The sequence below is a fragment of the Phocoena sinus genome, chromosome 8 (genome assembly GCF_008692025.1).
Source record: "Phocoena sinus isolate mPhoSin1 chromosome 8, mPhoSin1.pri, whole genome shotgun sequence".
NCBI lineage: Eukaryota > Metazoa > Chordata > Mammalia > Artiodactyla > Phocoenidae > Phocoena > Phocoena sinus.
In genome coordinates, this window is record NC_045770.1 from 103,098,623 (window position 1) to 103,117,318 (window position 18,696).

At 52.1% G+C, this 18,696-nt stretch overlaps 2 protein-coding genes across 3 annotated transcripts; both read right to left on the reverse strand.

Moving 5' to 3' along the window:
* Positions 1-420: 420 nt before the first annotated feature.
* Positions 421-10,239, reverse strand: LOC116758415. Its single transcript, XM_032641222.1, is given in 9 exon segments — positions 421-3,090; positions 3,093-3,291; positions 3,419-3,485; positions 4,790-4,888; positions 5,122-5,231; positions 5,422-5,654; positions 9,136-9,200; positions 9,316-9,390; positions 10,235-10,239. Coding segments are annotated over 9 exon segments (945 nt in total). The 3' UTR covers positions 421-2,998.
* Positions 10,240-10,743: 504 nt separating this feature from the next.
* On the reverse strand, positions 10,744-18,664 carry LOC116758106 (sororin-like). Of its 2 annotated transcripts, none has more exons than XM_032640790.1 (6): positions 18,623-18,664; positions 18,169-18,263; positions 18,022-18,087; positions 17,900-17,935; positions 15,082-15,519; positions 10,744-14,889 (listed from the first exon to the last, which is right to left on the reverse strand). In XM_032640790.1, the coding sequence occupies exons 5-6, from the start codon at positions 15,346-15,348 to the stop codon at positions 14,809-14,811; spliced, it is 348 nt and encodes a 115-aa protein (XP_032496681.1). In that variant the 5' UTR covers positions 15,349-15,519; positions 17,900-17,935; positions 18,022-18,087; positions 18,169-18,263; positions 18,623-18,664; the 3' UTR covers positions 10,744-14,808. The 2 variants fall into 2 exon arrangements, with proteins under 2 accessions (XP_032496681.1, XP_032496680.1); XM_032640789.1 differs by having other exon boundaries at positions 18,485-18,634.
* Positions 18,665-18,696: the final 32 nt, after the last annotated feature.

An 18,696-nucleotide genomic window follows, 5' to 3' on the forward strand; every position in this document is an offset into this window, starting at 1 on the left:
TGTGACGAACACAGTAGCCTGCTTTGACTAGTAGTTCTGGGGGAAATGTGTGTCTGTGTGTGAATTAAAATACCTGGTAGTGCCCTGGGGCCCACACAGCTTTGCCTTGGGACTTCCCCTTGAGAAGGGCTTCCTGACTGGGCTGCAGGATTGCAGGGACGTGGCATCAACAGGAGTGGTTGTAGGGACTGAGCTCGGGGCAATGCTGGGGCCCTGGGCTGCTGGGCTGTGGCCAGGATGCATTTGGGACATCTGTCAGCACTTCTGTGGTTTAGACATAACTGGGGAGTGGGCTCTGTAACCGTCTCCATTTCCTGCAGCCAAGCAGCATGGATGTCGCCACATGTGCTTGCTTTCCCAGGCTGAGATGCTGGAGGCGTTCAGAAAAAACTCTTAAAATAAAAAATAAATCGTGGATTATTTATACAGCAATAAAAGAACAAACTACATTTACATACTCTCACCTGTAGCAACATGGATGAATCTCACAAACATAAAGATGCACAAATGAAGCCCGACACGAAAGATAATATATTGTAGAATTCCATTTATGTGAAGAGTCAACTCATATGAATTTATATGAAGTATATTAGTTATAGACTGTTGCAGGAGGACGTGACCGCCAGTTGACCCGTGAGCTGGACCGGGGCAATTGGGCGCTCCTCGCCCCTCCCCTGTCTTCAGAATGTCCGCTCTGTCCCACAGTTCCCACACTAGGAGCTGTTTTAAGGATGCTGCCTTGAGAGAGTAAGGTGGTATTGAGACCATCTGGACTGAATACCTGACCAAGCCCAGTTAAAGCCTCTATATAAATCTTCAGGATTCTGGCAGGCGGATGCAGGGATCTACTGGTCTTTTGGAGCCCAAGATAAGCCTTTTACATAAGTTCCTTTGCTTATCAAAACTGCCGCCTATCTTGCCAAGGGTGGGGGGTAGGTGGAGAAGGGATGGATAGGCGTATGGGATTAGCAGATGCAAACTATTATTATATATAGAATGGATAAACAACAACGTCCTACTCTATAGCACAGGACCTATATTCAATATCCTGTGATAAAACCAGCCTAAGGCAGACACTCCCCGCTGTCCAGGTTATAACCTGGTGCCAGCAGAGACTTCCCAGGGAAGACAGAACTGTTCCAATTATGTATGTCTTCTGTAGAGGGGATTACTGAGACAGGAAAGAAAAGTGCAAGAATTGGTCGCTGGTGCTACATGGTGGCAGCTTTGACATTTCTCTGGCTTCTACTTTATTTTTTAAATATTTACGATTCTCACCTGCCCTAATCCAATATTTATAAAAGAGGCAGTCTAGAGAAAAAAAAAATATATATATATCTCCTGTAATAAACCATATGGAAAAGAATATGAAAAAGAATATATATATGTGTAACTGAATCACTTTGTTGTATAGAAATTAACACAGCATTGTAAAACAACTATACTTCATAAAATAAATTTTTAAAAATATGCCACCTATCAAATGGGAGCGTGCTGATGACTGTATCTTGGTGATAGAAGCCCTTAAGTGCTTACATTGATTTAATCATTTAGCTGTTGGTCCAGCTATGCCCCTCAATCTCAGTATCAGATGATTCCCATCAGGAAAATAGCAAGATGGCTGTACAGCTGGGTCACTGGTTGGCTAGGCCACTGGTCAAGAGCCAATCAGGGAGATGCCCTGGAGCCATCCAGGGGAGGAGGGTAGGGTCTTGGGAGAGGAGAGGAGCTCAGCTCAGCCTAAAGCTGTGACCAAATCAAACCTTCACTAATCAAGTGTGTCATCAGTTTTTGGCCTGGGCAAGGTCCCACGGGTCTGTTATAAGTCAAACCAGGTCTGACAAGGGGCCACAAACCTGGATTTCCATCCTCTTGGCTAGTGTCCCCCCTGTAGTGGGTATAAGGCAGAAAGATGGTCACAGTTCTTTCCGTGTCATATTAGAGGATTCTGCCCAGTAAATAATACCACCCTTAGGGTTAATGGGGCTTTGCAAAAAATTGCCCTATAGCATATTGACTGATTTTGTATCTGATTTAGCAATCTTATTTCAGGATTCCTTCCATTTTTCCCCCTTGAATATATATATATATGTATAATGTGTGCCACTTTCTTTTATCCTCCTTTAAAGTGGCTTTGTCATCTTGCTGGCTCTGTCGTCTCCCTCATTAGGGAGTTAAAAAAAAAAAATCGAAAGCACATTCCTTGTCTAGTTGTATAGGAATTATTTCTAAGTTTTGAATATTCTACCTATACATTCTCTGTGTGTCTCTGTCTCTCTCTCTCGTTACATCAGTAATCAGGGGATGCTTAGAAAGCCTCCCTGGGGTTGGACAGAGTCTGAGGGCAGCAAGGCTGATGGGCGCAAGCCTTGAGGGCCTGTTGGTGGCCAGGGCACAGTGACCACGGCTGGACACTCAGGCCTATGGATGGGGTGGGGGTGGGACCTATGACCCAGGACAGGGAGAGCCCCATTGGTGAAGGGAAGCAGGTCTCAAGGGAGGCCCCAGGAGGCCCTGGTTGAAGGTGGGAGTGGGAATTCAAATTCCAGAAGCACCTCCAGGCCTGAAGCATGTTGCATGTTGGGCCCTTGGGAAGCTTTCATTAGCCCCTCCCCCATGACTTGAGTGACAAAGAGGAAGAGACTTACCCAAGGCCATAGTGTGGGAAGTGGCTCTTCCCACCCCTCCCTAGTCTTCTGCCCTTTGGAGTTAGACCTGGGGCTTCCAGTCCTCCCCAGGAGAGGGTGTGGCCCCCTTCCAGTCCCACTCCAGGGCTTATCACAGGGGCATTGACCTTGAGGCTGATAAGAGCCAGACCTGGAGCCTCCTGGGGGTGGGGGCAGCTCAGGGCCAAGGGAGGTGGTGGACGACGGCCTAGGGCCCACAGACAGGCAGGGGAGCCATGGATCAGCTGCGGAAACGTTTACTGCTGGGACTTGGAGAGGAGTGGCCAGAATGGCTTCCCAAGGAGATGTCCTATCTCCAGCCTTGGGCCTGGTTAGGGCTGACATTGGTTTCCATTGTCACGGGCAGTGTCAGGCTGCAGGATGACCAGTTCTGCCTTCTGGGAGCCGGCTCGCTGCAGGCAAGGGGAGCCGGGTGAGCAACGCTGGGAAAATGTGTCCTCTCTCCCCACCCACGAGTAGGTGGAGGCCCGGGTACCTGGAACAGTGCCCCGTCTTGGGCGGCCTGGGCTCCCTCCTGGGTGGCCTTCCCTTCCTCCAGGATGGCCTTCTCTCCCTTCAGGATGGCCTTTGCTTCCTCCTTCAGGCTCTCATACAAGGAGTTGGGCTGGAACAAAGGGTTGCAGGGTAGCTGACGCCAGGCAGGACTGCCTGCCACGTGCCCGCACGGGAGCTGGGCTGGGAGGCAGGGAGGAGGCACAGCAAAAGAAGGGGGTCCTGGGCTGAGGTCTCACCAGGTCTTGCAGCTTCTCCCCCAGCGCCAGGTTGTCTGCTTGGATAGTGCTCAGAGACTCCCGAAGCCTAGGGTTGAAAGCGAGACCCCCGTCAGGCCCCAGACTCTTGTCCTAGGCAGTGCCCCACACCCACAAAACACAGCTCTTGCATGAGCTGCGTGGCCCAGCACAGCCAGGAGCCCAGGGTTTCACCAGCAGCCGCGTCTCTGGCAAAACTACAGGCAGGGAGGGAATTGTTCTCCCCATGTGACTTGCAGCAGGGGACCCAGCGAGGGTCTTCTCCAGCGAGGGAAAACCAGGCTGCTTCATCGCATATGCTAGGCTGGAAAGCCTCTAAGGCAGCCTCGGGCTAGCTGCCCATCCCTCTGAGCAGCAGTGGGGGCAGTGGCAGGGCTCTGTGTGGAACTAGCCCTGCCTGAGCGTGCAGGCCAGCTGTGTATGAATAAAAGCGCTGACCGCTCAGATCCATGGCTCTGGGAGCCACGTGCAGCCCTGGGGAAAGGACTGTCACACTCCCCCCACCCCAAGACCTCTGTCTCCAGGTGGAGATCGGACCCTGGCATTGCCACTGACAGGCAAGCGGCCATGGGACTCTGCAGACCTAAGCTCCAGAGCCAGACATCCAGAGAACAGACCCCCACCCCCACCCCCCGCCTTCTCCACAGACCAAACTACCCCTCAAGTCCTTGGATAATTAAAGATGGCGGTCTTGGGACTTCCCTGGTGGTCCAGTGGTTAAGAACCCACCTGCCAATGCAGGGAACACAGGTTCGATCCCTGGTCCGGGAAGATCCCACATGCTGTGGAGCGACTAAGCCTGTGCGCCACAACTACTGAGCCTGCGCTCTAGAGCCCACGAGCCACAACTACTGAGCCCGCGTGCTGCAACTACTGAAGCCCACTTGCCTAGAGCCTGTGCTCCGCAACGAAGAGTAGCCCCTGCTCGCCGCAACTAGAGAAAGCCCGCGTGCAGCAATGAAGACCCAACACAGCCATAAATAAATAAATATATTAATTAATTAATTAAAAAAACAACCAATACCTATTAAAACAAAAAAGAGAGATGGCCGTCCCTTACAGGTAGCTTCATAGACTGCCCACTAACTAGGCATGTAGGCACATTGATGGGAAAGAGCTGTGGCCCCCACTCCCATGGGGCAGGTCATGTTCACATACAAGGACACTGATGCTTGGGAGGGAAGGGACCTATTGGCCAGCAAGCGGGTCACCCAGAGTAGAACAGAGAGAAGACAAGGGAAGGAAGAGGGTCAAGTGAAGGTGCCAACCCACAGCTGTCAAGCTCCAGGCCCTGACCTCCATCGGGCAAGGCCCTGTCACCCTCCTGTCCCCACCTGCCTCTGCCCAGCTCACCTCATGCAAACATTCTGCAAACAGCTCATTTCCTTGGAGGTCCGCTGGGGGCCCCAGTCTTCCTTATCCAGGAACTGGCACTCCTGGGTCTCCAAGTCCCTGGGTGGGTGCATAATGAGGGTTGGACCAGAATCTGGAGGCTGGGGAGGGTGGGGTGGGCAGAGAGGGGAACCAAGCCCGAGGCCCAGGCTTCTTCAGTCCTGTGTGGGCCACACCCCCTGAACCCCACCCCGGGCTGAGTCCCAGCCCAGGTCTGAATGCTGATGGCGGGGGAGCAGTACACTGTGCCCGCCGCCCCCCCCGCAGCCTCACGCACGTTCACACGGCCTCACTCTGCAGGGTCTTTTGTGGGCTCTGCTGTGCTCAGGAGCGTAAACAGGAACGTGACGGTGGCTTCCTGTTGCAGGTCCAGCTTCTGCTCTGAAGAATCTGAAGAAGGTGGCTTTGGCAGAGAGGGTGCCCTGGTGACTGAAGTGGCATGAGGCTGGCAGCCCAAGAACCGGGGTCCTCCCACACCCAACAGCAAGATGGTGGAGTGCAATGGCCGGGTGTTCAGATCTCCATCCAGGCAGGAGGAGAATTTCTCTAGCCCTCCTGCCACCCCGGCCCTCTGCCTTGGGAGGTCCTGTCACCTCTGTGCCCTGCTCCCTGGAGACCTGAGGGTCTTCTGGCTGCTGCTCCCCAGAAGGCTGCGGCAGTGGCTTCTCCTTGGGCTTGGAGCGGGCTCTTTGTCCACCCGCGGGAGACTGAGGGAGACGGAAACTTGGTTGGTGAGCCACGCCCACCATCCCGCTGGCCTCCCCTTTCCAGCCTCCCCTGGTTTTCTTGGGGCGGCCTCCAGCCTCGAGAACCTCCACCACCAGCTCTGTCCAGTAAACCAGATCCCTCAAAGTTTGGGTTGCTAGATTTAGCAAGTAAAAATAGGACACCCAGTGAAATGTGAATTTCAGAATAAATAGTGAGTCATATTTTTCAAGCATAAGTATATCCCAAACATTGCACAGACCATAGTTATACTTTAAAAAGTATTTGTTTTCCATCTGAAATTAAAATTTCACTGGGGTGTCCTATGCTGTGCTTTCTTTCTTTCTTATTTTTTTTTTCGTCACACCGTGCAGCTTGTGGGATCTTATTTCCCTGACCAGGGGACTGAACCCAGGCCCTTGGCAGTGAAAGCATCCAGTCCTAACCACTGGATCACCAGGGAATTCCCTGGGGTGTTCTGTGTCTTATCTGGCAACCCTACTAAAGCTACATGTTGACAGTATTTTGTAAAAATGAATTTCTGCAAATGCAAGGTGTCAGGGTAGGGGGTGGGGGATAGAACGGCACTATTTAAAGGGATTCTATAGAAGCTTATAGGAAAGTGGAGACTCCCTCCCATTTTTGCTGCAGAAATCATTTATCAGTCGGGCATTGAGAAGGAAATAGTGTGGCATTCAAGACCCTGAACTATGGACACCCTTGTTTGTAACCCACCTACTATTCCACCGTCCTTGAACAAGCCTCTGCTCAGACTTGGCCAGGAGCTTCCCTTCCCAACACCATCCCAAATGTCCCCACCACCGTGCTCTCACCCACACTGTTCCCCCCGTCCCATTCCCTCCCGCCCTGGTAATCTGAACCTGGTCCACTCTTTTCTCTGCTGAGCAAAGATGGCGCCTCCCCCGGGACCCCCTCAGATCCGTGGTGGAGCCGGAGCTGGGCTGAGCCTGAGGAGGCTTCTGTCTCTATGAGGTGGTGTAAGATGTCCCACCAAGCAGGCTTGAAACAGCAGCTTCTCCCCGAGTCACAGAAAGCCTTAAGTCAACAAATGGACTCGTCATCATTTTTCGCTCTCCAATTTTTCAGAATCTTGTACATTTGCTGGCCAAAATGTGAAGGACAATCCAGCTGGAGAACAAATGGTGATCTCAGACGCATCTTTCTTTACACTGAGCTCTACCTGGGCTTCAGAAAGGCCTGTGGGTTGTGGCAGGAATTCTATGCCGTGTGCTCTCTGCATTACATCGAACCTTTCCAGATGGCGCCTGAAATACCACAGTCCTGTGCATGTGATGTAAACAGAATCTCATTGGCTGGCAGTGCCCGCAGAGGGCCTGTTACCCCGGGGACTCGCTGTGCCACAGGGTAGACCGATTCTTGGAAGCAGGAAGCTCTGCCACCGGGTTTGATCTGTCCCAAAGGGATGCCGGCAATGTACAAGATCTGCAAAACTAGCCAGACCCTTGCCCTGGTAACTTTGCTTTGGAAACTAGGCCTGAAGAAACAACTCCAAAGGAAATAAAAATAATTCACATGGAGGTCCACGGTAGCCGATTTACACCGTGAAGAAAAACTGGAACCTGCCTAAAGGGCCCAAATATAAGAAAAGGTAAGTAAACGATGACTTATGAACATGATAGAATACAATCCGCTTTGAAGTTAATAGTCCCCAGTAAACACTGGTCGACCAGCCACTGTCTGTGGGACAAGCCTCGGGCTGGGCCCTGAGAACACACTGATAGATGACTGTGACCCGGTTCTGCCCAGGAGAAGCCCCCAGGGATGAAGAGGTGGCCCAGGCTCCCAGGTGACCACAGGGCAAGGACATGTGCCATCCAGAGGCCTGTACAGAAAACCTTGACCAAGAGAGGAGGGAGCCACTTGGCTTAGGAGCACCAGAAAGACTCCACCGAGGGGTGCTGCTTGATCTATGAGTCGAGTCAGCCAGAAAAGGAAGAAGGGCAAGCCAGAAGAGGGAATGGTTTGGGCAGGACGGTGCCAACAGGCATGGTGCGTCCAGGCGTGGGGTGCTCCCGCTAACTCCCAGGGTGAGCAGGCCTGGGCTGTGGCCCCCCAGGTGACAAGGAGGCATGGGAGGCCTTTGAGTGTTTGTCTGTGTGGGTTGTTTGGGCCGTAGCTGAGAGGATGGATGGGAGGAGGAGACCCTGGGGGCAGAAGCCCAGGGTCTTGGGGGTGAAGGAGAGGGGCACGCACAACTGCTGCCCATGACAAGTATCTACACTGTGTTAATACCAGGGAAGGCGAGCATGGTCTGTACGTGCTACGTACCAATGCACCACACAAGGTTGCCAAATAAAATACAGGATGCCTGGTTAAATCTGAGCGCCATATAAACAGTGAGATTTGTTTTAGTATGATCATGTCCCAAACATTGCATGGCACGCACTTGTACTGCAAAATTACTCCTTGTTTATAGGATTTGGGACATGCTTATGCTAAACAAAAATTCATCGTTTATCTGACATTCAAATTTAACCAGGCATCCTGTATATTTTTATTTGTTACATCTGGCAACTCTAACACCATGCCCACCTGTTGGTACCCATCAGAGGAAACTGGGAGGCACGAACAGCTTCCTGGTTACCAGTTAGTAACCGGGAAGGATTGGAGAGGTGGATGACTGGAGATCTAGGTGTGTATCTGAACAATTAGAGATACAGGAAGTTGTAATAAGATAGGGAGTCGAGGGTCACTAGTTCTTTGACTTCCCTCTGTGCCCCCACCGGCCTTCAGCCTGGCTGTCTAACAGCTGACTGTACGCAAGCTCTCTCCCCGCAGTCCATGGAGCTCTTCCCCAGAGAATGCCTGGGGTTCCCTTGGTGTCCCCTCAGGGTCCCGCTGGCCAAGCTCAGACAGGTGCTTAATTCAGATTTAGAGAGAAGACAGCTCAGAGCTGAAAATCCATAAACCCAGGTTCAAGTCCTGCTCTGCCGTTCAAAGGTGGGGCAGCCCCAGGCACTAGGCTCAGTTTCCTAGCCTCTAAAATGGGTATTCAACTCCACAAATATTTACAGAGCCCTGATTTTGTTCAAGGCCCTGCTCTGAATGTGGGGAGGATACAAAAAGGAATTTCCTCCTTTAAGGAGTCAGTCATGGACTGAGTACAAGAATACTAGCAGTCAGTTATTACACTCTACCAGGTGCTGTGCATGTGACCATCAGCCTGGAAAACAATCCCCAGAGCAATTCTGTAATAGAGGTAGAATTAGCCCCACTTGGGACTTCCCTGGTGGCGTAGCGGTTAAGAATCCGCCTGTCAATGCAGGGGACATGGGTTTGATCCCTTGTCCAGGAAGACCCCACATGCCGCGGAGCAACTAAGCCCATGCACCACAACTACTGAGCCTGCACTCTAGAGCCTGCGAGCCACAGTTACTGAGCCCACGCGCCACAACTACTGAAGCCCACACGCCTAGGGCCTGTGCTCTGCAACAAGAGAAGCCACCGCAATAAGAAGCCCGCGCACCATAACGAAGACCCAATGCAGCCAAAAAGAAATAAAGATTTAGCCCCACTTTTCATAAGAGAAAAGTGAGGCTTGAAGAAGCTAAGTGACTTGCCCATAATCTCAGAAGAGTCAAAGCCAGGGTTCAGACCCAGGGCTACCCGGGCCTCCACCCGATAGCTGTCAGAGAGTTTGACAACTTGCCAGCCAGGAGATGGAAATATGTGAGGGGAAGGCAGCCTGCTTGAAGCCCGTATGTTGGGAGGACCACCCGGGCCTTGGGCCAAGGCCTCACCTGAAGGTTGGCGGTTGCAGGGGCTCAGGACTCAGGCTGAGGAGGCGAGGGCCGTGGTTCGGGTAGGGAGCTGTCCTGTGGAAGAGGGAGGGTGCAGTCCACTCCCAGGGCCGTGGGGGTCAGTGTGAGCCCTGGGGCTGGAGCCAGGATTCATGCTGGGGGAGGCAGAGGCCCCATGCCCGAGTGCAGACCACCCAGGGGCCACTGCTCCTGACTCCACCTGCACCTCTCTCTCCTCCAGGGCACCCAGAAGCTCTCAGCCCCCAGCTCCTACAGGAGGGTGTGAGCTGCTGTGGACCAGGCTGGAGGGAAACCACCACCCCTATTCATCCATGATGCGCCCAGATGCTGGGGGGACAGAGACAAATACGATTCTGCCCCCACCCTCGGAGCTAAGACTACCGTGTAAATGTGTGTGCCCCACAGATAGACTCGAGCTTACAGGAGCTGTGAGAGAGGTCTGGAAGTTAGAACGGAGGGAGTGGTCAGGTCTCCCTGAAAACAGCTACTGTTCACCGAGTACGTATCACGTACTAAGCACTGTACCTGTATCCTTTCCTCTCTCACCGAAACCCCATGAGGTGGGGACAGGTATCCCCCACTTTTCCAAAGTTCACTTCATGCCAGTCACTTTTACAAAAGACCTAACCTTAGCACCTGTTTTTGCTAATCGAAAGAAATCTGAGGACAATTTTCATTTTTAGGAAAAAAGCGAAAATAGCTTCCAGCATCAGTTTTGCAGTGTGCCGGTACAGAGGCAGCTCACACCCCGAGCAGCCAGAGTGGCCCCGCCAAGCTCCTCCACCGGGAACTACACTTGACATCTCAGCATTGTGAGCATCTGTGCTTTAACCTCGATTTATGTTGTGTATCTGTTAGCAAGCTGTTGTGACCTAAGGTAAATTGCGTCTTTGCTTACGCCATTTCGGCTTACAAAAGGTTCACAGGAATGCTCTACTTTCAGATAGCGGGGAAACCTGTACTATTATTGTTCCCATTTTACAGATAAGGAAACTGAGGCACAGAGAAATTAATTAACTTGCCTGGGGTCTCACATCTAGAAACTGGCAGCGCCAGGATCCAAAGTCCATTGAACTCTGGAATCTGTGCTGTTACCCACCATGCTGTCGCTGCAGAAGGGACAGGCAGGTAGGAAAGACTGAGCAGAGGTGACGCTTGAGCCAAAGCCAAACCTAATCAAGTCAGGACTCAGCAGGTGAGACAGGATTGGGAAGAGTAGGTGAGGCAGAGAGCAGTCTGAGCAAAGGCTGGGAGGGAGGACCTTCCAGCAGCTCAGGGTCTGCACTGGTTCCGTGGGCCTTAGACTGGAGATGTGGCCACCAGCCTCACCCTGGAGTCCTCATGAGCCCTGCCAAGCAGTCTGGAGCAACAGGGCTCTGGGTTGCAAACAAGAGAAAACAACATTGGTTAATTTGAGCAAAAAAGGACTTTATTGGAAGGATACTAGGGAGTCACGGAACTCATAGAACAGACTCAAAGGGCAGGAAGTATGGGATGCTGGCTGCCAGGACCACGTGAGGACCCTGCCACAGGAGCCAACTGTAGTGTTCTGCCATCTCCACACTGGACAGCGGAGGCCCAGGGCTGCCGCTGGACACGTGAGGCCACCACCTCACTGAATCCTCAATTATCCTTCCTTCTCTTCCTTGTCCTCGTTCCAAGTCCTCATGCAAAACCTGATTGGCTGAGCTCAGGTGAGATGACTATGTCCTGGTTGCTGGGATCACGGGGAGCAAGTGCCTGGCCTCTTCATGCCCATGGAGGGAAGTGGCGTCTTGCAGTCAGGGCATTTGTAGAGGTTGAGACCGGGCAGCCAAAACCCAATAACCATCCATTACATGACTGCACGGACAATGGGAAGTCGCCAAAGGGTTTTTTTTTTAATTTATTGTGGCAAAGTACATAACATTTACCATTTTAAGTGTACAGTTCAGTAGCATTAAGCACACTCACATTGCTGTGCAACCATCACCATCATCCATCTCCAGAACGTTTTCATCTTCCCAAAGTGAAATTCTGTCCCCGTTAAACAAGAACTCCCCATTCCCCCCTGCCCCAGTCCCTGGCGCCTACCATCCTACTTTCTGTCCTGATGCATTTGACTGTTTCAGGTATCTCATATAAATGGAGTCATACAATATTTGTCCTTTTGTGTCTCATTTCACTTAGCATGTTTTCAAGGTTCATCCATGTTGTAGCATGTGGCAGAACATCATTCCTTTTGAAGGCTGAATATTCTATTGTACCTCTATGTTGCATTTTGTTTACCCATTCATCCATTGATGGATATTTGTGTTATTTCCACCTTTTGGCAATTGTAAATAATGCTGCTGTGAACATGGGTGTACAAATATCTTAAGACCCTGCTTTCAATTCTTTTGGGTATCGTACCCAGAAATGAATTGTATCAAAGGGTTTTAAGCAGGGGAGAAACAGCATATTTTTGTCTCCTAGAAAACTCATTCTGGCCGCAGTGTGGACAGTTTGTAGAGGTGAGAGTAAAGGGAAGAAGACCCACTAGGCCAGAGCAACTGTCCAGTGGCCATGGGGATGGAGGGATGTTGAGGGTGGGGCTGATGGGATGGGGTAAAGGAGAGGGTAGAGCTGCAGAGGACCCCCAGTTTCCTGGCTTGTGCTCGGGCCAGCTGGTGGTGTTGCTATCAGGGGGAGCACAGGAAAAGGCAAGCTGGCGGATGAGCTGAATTTGCGATGACTTCTGAGTTGAGACACAATTTTTTTTTTTTTTAACATCTTTTGAGATACAGTTTTAGAAGACAGTTCTAGATTCCAGTTTGAAGCCCAGGAGAGAGGTATGGTTTGGAGATAGACTAGCAAGCCTTGAGCAAGGAGGCAGCCCAGAGAGAGCAAGCAGATCGGAAAGAGGATCCAGGACTGGACCTGGGTGTCCTGATATTTCAGGGAAATCCAAGAAAGAGAGGCCAGCAGTGCCAGGGCCCCAAGAAGGTGTTCTCCGCCAAGGCTACAGAGGCTCAAGTCTTTAGCACTGGGCATTAGGGGGTCACTGGTTACTTCTGCCCAAGCAGTAAATGGAGTGATGAGGGCACCCAAAGTAAATGAAACAGAAGCAGAAAGCAGCTTTTGAACATTTTTCAAGGAGCTTAACCTTGAAAGGCATAATAGTAGCTGAAGACAGATGCTGGACAAAACTTTTTGGTTAGGATTAGGGTGGTTGTTTTTAACAATAAAATGAACATAAGCCTGTTTAAGACTTGTAGGAGAAAGAGGAACAAGGTCTCAGAGATGAGGGAATTGGATCAAAAGCCAAAATGCAAAGCTTGGCCTTGAAAAGAGGAGCCTGCTCTCCTCTGGGTAAGGGAAGGAGGTAGAAGTGGGGAGGTTTAGGGAGAATTAAAGACTTTAAAGGCCTTAATTTGTTCTAAGGACTAGGAGGCAAGGACAAGCGTAGGAAGGATGAGGGGAAGGACAGTGGTTGTGACACCTGCATCAAGGTGCACGTATGTCCCTGGGCCCCCTCTGGCCGAGTGCGATAATTCCTGGGAATCGCACCTTTGACTAACTTCCCAGGGGGTTCTGCACCCACTGCTATAGAGCACCCAGGTTGGGCCAGTGTGTGAGGAACTGGCTCCTTCACAGGAGTCTGTCAGGGAGAGGAGGCGGGGAATAAGAGCTGGACTCGGGGTGGGGTGGAGGGTTGGTTCCCAGGCACTAAGCGAAGCTCTTAGCAGCCTCACCGCAGACCGACTTCTTTCCTCCTGGGACAGGAGGGTACAGGGCTCCCCTTCTTAGAGGAGTGGGTGAGTGACTAGACAGAAAAAACAGACCTGGGGGTGGGAGTGATCTACCACAGGCTACTGGAGGCCAGGCTGGCAGCCCCCCATACAAAGGGACAACCCTGGTGACACAGCCCAAAGAAGGCATGGCTTCCTGGGTCCCACACCTTCAGTTCTGCCTTTGACTCAACAAAGAAACAGTCTATGAACAGGCAGAAACTCTTTAATTGTTGTTTTCTTTAAAAAACAAACCCCAGTCTTTCCTTAAACTCCATTCTTAGTTTTTCAGGGACAAAGAGAAGTTTGCAGTCATGACATCAACTCAACATCATTTGGCTGCTCCCGATTCTGCAGGACTAAGGCATTTCCCAGGAGTTGTCCCGCCAGCCAGCGAGGACAATTGCAAAGAGTTTAACTAGCACCCACCAGGCCCGTGCCATTTCAGGGACCCTAACCAAGCAAGCACTCATCTTCCCTGATATTCTCTGCTATCCACTAGCCTCTCCACACTCCTCTTATCCCCTACTTCCATGAACCTGTAAACATCAAAAGGCACAGAGGCCTGGGCTATGGCGGAAGTTGTGGTTGGGCAGCCTTTGAAAGCTCACCTTTTAACAACATTGAGAAAAGAGAAACAGGGGCTAGGGGAGTAGGGATCCCCAGAGACAATGAGATGACTCCACCCTCCCCCTAGTTCAACTCCTAGCACCTACCTCAGGCGGTGTCCTCCTGTGAGAGGACACTAAGGAAGCTGAAAACTAAAACTGCTATCAACCCTGGCCCCTTTCTGGCACGTGAGAAAAGCTTCCTAGAACTTTACGAAATGCTAATGTCACCAGGACCATTCAACCCCTAAGTTCTTCTTCTAGAGCTAAGTAGACGCTGTACACTTTGTTTTGTAAAAAACAGGTATGAGTGATAAGAGGGGGGGCCTCCTGCCATGGGCCCCTTCCTGCCCTCTGCAGTTATCCGTCCATATGCCCTGAGCCTCAGGTTCTGGGGGGTCTGGAGACACCTTCCCTCCCCAAGCGGCCACTGCTCCGTCAGCCTGCATTTAACCGAACATCTCAGCAACAGCATACAGAACTATAAAACACAGCTTCTGTGCAGCAGACATTTATAGTCTGAGACCCAACCAAGGCTTCCCTCCCTCCTTCAAAACTTAAGACTATAGGCTGAATATTCTGCTTCTTCCTCACAGATAGAATGTCTGCAATCCATGGCGACAGTCCTCCCGGACCATCTACAGAATCTAAGAGGAAACCCCAGCCTCGTTACCTAGATGCGCTCATGGCCGGGAACCAAGCCTCAGCAGAGGCAACTCAGAGAAAGGCCGAGGCTGGCTGTGGCCCTCGGCCTCCAGCTCTGGTGGGGCTGCTGCAGAGCGGCCACACTTCCCCATAAGAGCAGAGGTGCTCTCTCTCGCCCCCAGCCCCTGGCCCTTTAACCTCTTCTGGCTGGGCCAGTGATTCCTACTCCCTAGTCTGAGGCCCGACTGGAAACAGGCTGGGATACTCTGGGACGCAGTGCGGGAAGGATGGTGGGTGACTGACTGCAGGCAGGACACCAGTGTGGGGCTGGGCCAGGCCTCATGTGCAGCAACAGCGCGTGCACAGGTAACGAGACCAGGGGAGGGGACCCCAAGTGTCTTCTCCACAGGGAGAGGGGACTATGTACAGGGGGAAGAGGGGAGTCTGGCCAGGGACACCCCCACTTCATCTCATTCAACCAGGAGATCAAACTGCTCAGCAGCTTCAAACTCAGCATTCATGGCCGCGGCCCACTCATCCAGCTCCGATTTCTGGGGGAAGAGAAATGGGGGGCAGGTGAGTGGAGAAGCGGGCACATTGGCTGGAGCATTTCCACCCATACCCTGCAGGCGCCGCCTTTCTCCCGTGACAGCCAGGGCTGAGCCCCGGCCCTGCACGTGTCCCGGTGCGTCTCCCCGTGTGTCTGGCGTGACGGCAGAGGAAGGCCCCTGCCCCTCACTCACCAAGATCTCCGGCACCTTCCTCTTCTTTCGTTTCTCTTTCACGGCCGGGGGAGAGATCCCAGGGAGAGTTGTGTCTGGGGCCCAGGGCCTCACAGGAACCCTGGGGACCTCAGTTAGCTTTGAAGCCACCACAGGCGAGACTCCAGCCAAGTCTTCTGTGGCCAGCAGCCCCTCAAAGCCAGAGCAGGACCGGTGACCCGGGGTGGAGGTGGCGGCCGAGCCAGGAGTCTCCAGGCGGCTGTAGGATCGCCTGACTTTCTTGGACATTTCCAAGTCTCTGGCGTCCAGGTCTCCTTCCCTGGAGTCGGACTCAACATTCAGGGAGCACAGCACAGGAGTGGAGGCGGAGGTGACAGGGACACTGCATGTCGGGAAGACGTCCTCCCGAGTAGGCTCCTTGCTAGGAGGGTTGTTTTCTTTCTCCAAAAAAACAGCGATCTGTACCAGGACAGAAGAGAGAACGCCTCCCTGTTACTTGGCTGTGTTACTTACTTCAAGAAAGGCGCAAGGAGATTTAGGGCAGAAAGAAAGACCCACAGGACCTAAAATGTCCATCCAGTCAATAAGTCCTTACTGGCCATCTGCCAGGCACTGGGAGTAGAGCAGGGAATAAAACCGAGAAGACCCGTCTCCACAGTGCTGCCACTCTGGTGGGGAAAATAGAGAATAGGGAGAATCACGTCGTATGTTAAGCACTTTGGAAAAAAACAACAGGACTGAGCATACTGGGTCGGGGAAGGGTTTGGAATTTTAAGTAGGTGTAGGTCAGTGTAGGCCTCAATGAGGTAGCACTGGAGCTATGACTTGAAGGAGATGAGGGAGTAAGTCATCTGGAGGAGAAATGTTCTAGGCAGAGAGAACAGAAGGTGCAAAAGTCCTGAGGTGAAAGGGTACCAGTCAGGGTCAAGGAACAATAAGGCTAGCGTGGCTGAAGTGAGGGAGTGAGGCGAGGAACTGAGCATGGTGTTCGAGAGGTAAGGGGGTGTTATAGGGCACTTTGCAGGCCACTGTAAGGGGAGACCCACGGAGCCCCTTGCTCCGAGACCCGGGGAGCCATGGCAAAGTTCTGAACAGGAAAGCACTTAATCTGACATGTGTATTAAGAGGTTCACACGCTGGCTTCTCATAATTCCAGTCTCAGCTGAAGTGCTGCCTCCTCAGGGAGGCGGTCCCTTACCGTGGAACGGAGCAGCCCCTCCTCACCTTTGCTAGTCACCCTCTGTCACAATGACCTCTTTCCTGAACAGTGAGCATCACTGTCTGATTGTGGCTGTGCGCTGGTTGACTGTGACGCCAACTAGAATGTGCGCGTCACATGTGAGCGTCTTCATCTGTCTGGCTGACCTTGCCTGTGCCCAACACCTTCAGCAGAGCCCTGCGTGGAGCCGGTGTTCCATAAATAATCACTGAGTTAGCTTTCACAAAACTTGACACTGAGCTTTGTGACAACCAAGACGAGGCGAGAAACAGGACAAATTTAGGGCCCTTGTGGCTTAATAGAATTATATTGGCTATCAAGAGAGACATTTCCTGGCTACAGATTCTGGGGAATCTGCCCCATGAGTCTTAGTAAAAGGGATGCTGAACAAAATGGGAGTCACCCAGACGACTTCTTCTTCAATCCCTACAGCCAAGCAGTCATCGAAGTCCTTGTGCATTTTTTGTTCAATATCTCATGAATCTATCATTCGACCAACAAGAAAGAGTGGCCACCATAGGGGAGACAGAAGTCCCTGCCCCTAAGACAACAAACATGCAAACAAAATACTCTCGGCTATTCATAAGGCCTATGGAGAAATGTATCAGGCAGGCTTCGGGGAGGCAGTGCCCTTTGAGCTGAGTCCTGTGTGATGCGGCAGTCACGCGGTGAGCCAGGGGAAGAAGCAGCACTCTGCCTTTACCTAACTTCAGGCTCGCACCATCTCACTTTGGGGTCCCTTTCATGCCCGCCCACCTGGTCTGGGGGTCCCCAGAAGGCTTTCTGCAATCCATTCTCCACCCAGACCCTAAAGAGATCTTTCTAAAACACCCAAGCCTGCCTCAGTCGCTACCTTAAGACTCTCCAAAGCTGCCCACAGAACAAAGGATGAAGTCGAAGCTCATCCTCATGCCTCATCAGGATCTGCTCTGGCTTGGCACGCTCCCTCCCCTGACAAGGTCTGCGGCAGACACATCAAAGCTGCTGTTCCCCAAACCTCATGCTTTTCCTTGTGGACTCCAGGCATCTGCAAACACAGCTTCCTTTGCCTAGAGCACTCCTAACTTGTCTTCAAAGACTCAGTTTAAACACTTCTTCTGTGAAACATTCCCTGAGCTACCTGGTCTGGGTTAGGTGCCTTTACAGCATCTAGTACTTTCTTTATTGCAGTCCTCTGCACACTATGTTATCACTTATTTGTCTTTCTCCCCACTTGACTGTAAGCCCCGTGAGCCACTCAAAGGCAGTTAGTATTTCTCATTCATTATATCTTCAGGTACAGATCTCCTTTTAATGAGACATCCTTAACAATAACTTCTGCTAAAACAGTTAAGGACATTATACTGCACTGAGAACAATAGACGAGCAAGAAGAAAGTAGTTAAGACACAGCTCAACTTTTAAAGGAAAATGGTAGAGAAGGCAGGGCATCAATAGCTAATCGCACCAAGTATGCAGGAAGTAAGCAAGACTGGCGATACACATAGGTGTCCAAAGGCAAACTGTTTCAAAATACAGCAAATAGCTCCCTGGGCAGACGTGAGCAGCCATTATATTCCGCCTCAGCTCTAGACTGTCTGTCCTGGATTCCCCTTAACTAAGAAAATGAAAATGAACTTACCCGGGGGCTCCTTCGAGGCGAATGAACAGACGGGATCTGTGGAGACAACACTAGTTGATCACATCAACACTAGTTGATCCCACTTCTGGCTCCCCACCTACAACCCCTCTCTCTGTCCTCACCTCTACAGTATGGGCCACGATCTTCTTCAAGACGATGGGCTTTCTGACTGGAGCCGCCTGGGGTGCCTGGAGAAGAGGGGTGAACTTGAGCTCTACATTAGCCCAGGGGCCTCCGGGGCAGGAGGAACTGAGGAACCCGGGGCTCACCTTAGGCCAGATTTCCGGGAGGATGCTTGGGAGATCAGAGCCTGATTTCCGCTGGGACCTCCGCAGAGACTGAGTGGAAGTTGGGGCGCTGGGCCCTGGAAAGAGACAAATTTATCAGGTAGGGGAGGACTCTAGACCTCAGAGTCTAGAGGGAACAGGAGCTGAAGAGAGCGAGAGAAGTTCCCAAACAGGCCCTTCGGGGGCGCCTTCTCGGGCGGGGGACAAGCCTCCTAGGGCGGTGGGGGGAGGGCCTTCCTCACGGAACTGCGTCCCACAAACTGCTCAGCCCCATCTCTCCCGCGCGCCCTCCGCTCACCGGAGCACTGGGCGGCCCCTCCGGACCGGGTTCGCCTCTGGGACATGTCTAGCCTTGGTCTCGAGCTCTACTGCCGCAGCCACCGCTGCCAGGGCTCGCGCCAACCCGAAAGGCAAACGTTCGAATTACCCGCCTTACCCAGGAGGAAGCGGAAGTGACGTAAAGCGGGAGGGCCGCCGAGCTCTGGTCACCCCTTTTCCACCCGCCTCCAC

Bases quoted from the DNA above. Each gene is read 5' to 3' on its own strand.
- LOC116758106 (XM_032640789.1), bottom strand. From the start codon at position 18,530: ATGTCCCAGAGGCGAACCCGGTCCGGAGGGGCCGCCCAGTGCTCCG. The intron at 18,088-18,168 runs GTGAGCCCCGGG...CCTCTTCTCCAG, and splicing joins TCCCGGAAATCTGGCCTAAG to GCACCCCAGGCGGCTCCAGT. The intron at 14,890-15,081 runs GTGAGTGAGGGG...CTCTTCCCCCAG, and splicing joins GGAAGGTGCCGGAGATCTTG to AAATCGGAGCTGGATGAGTG.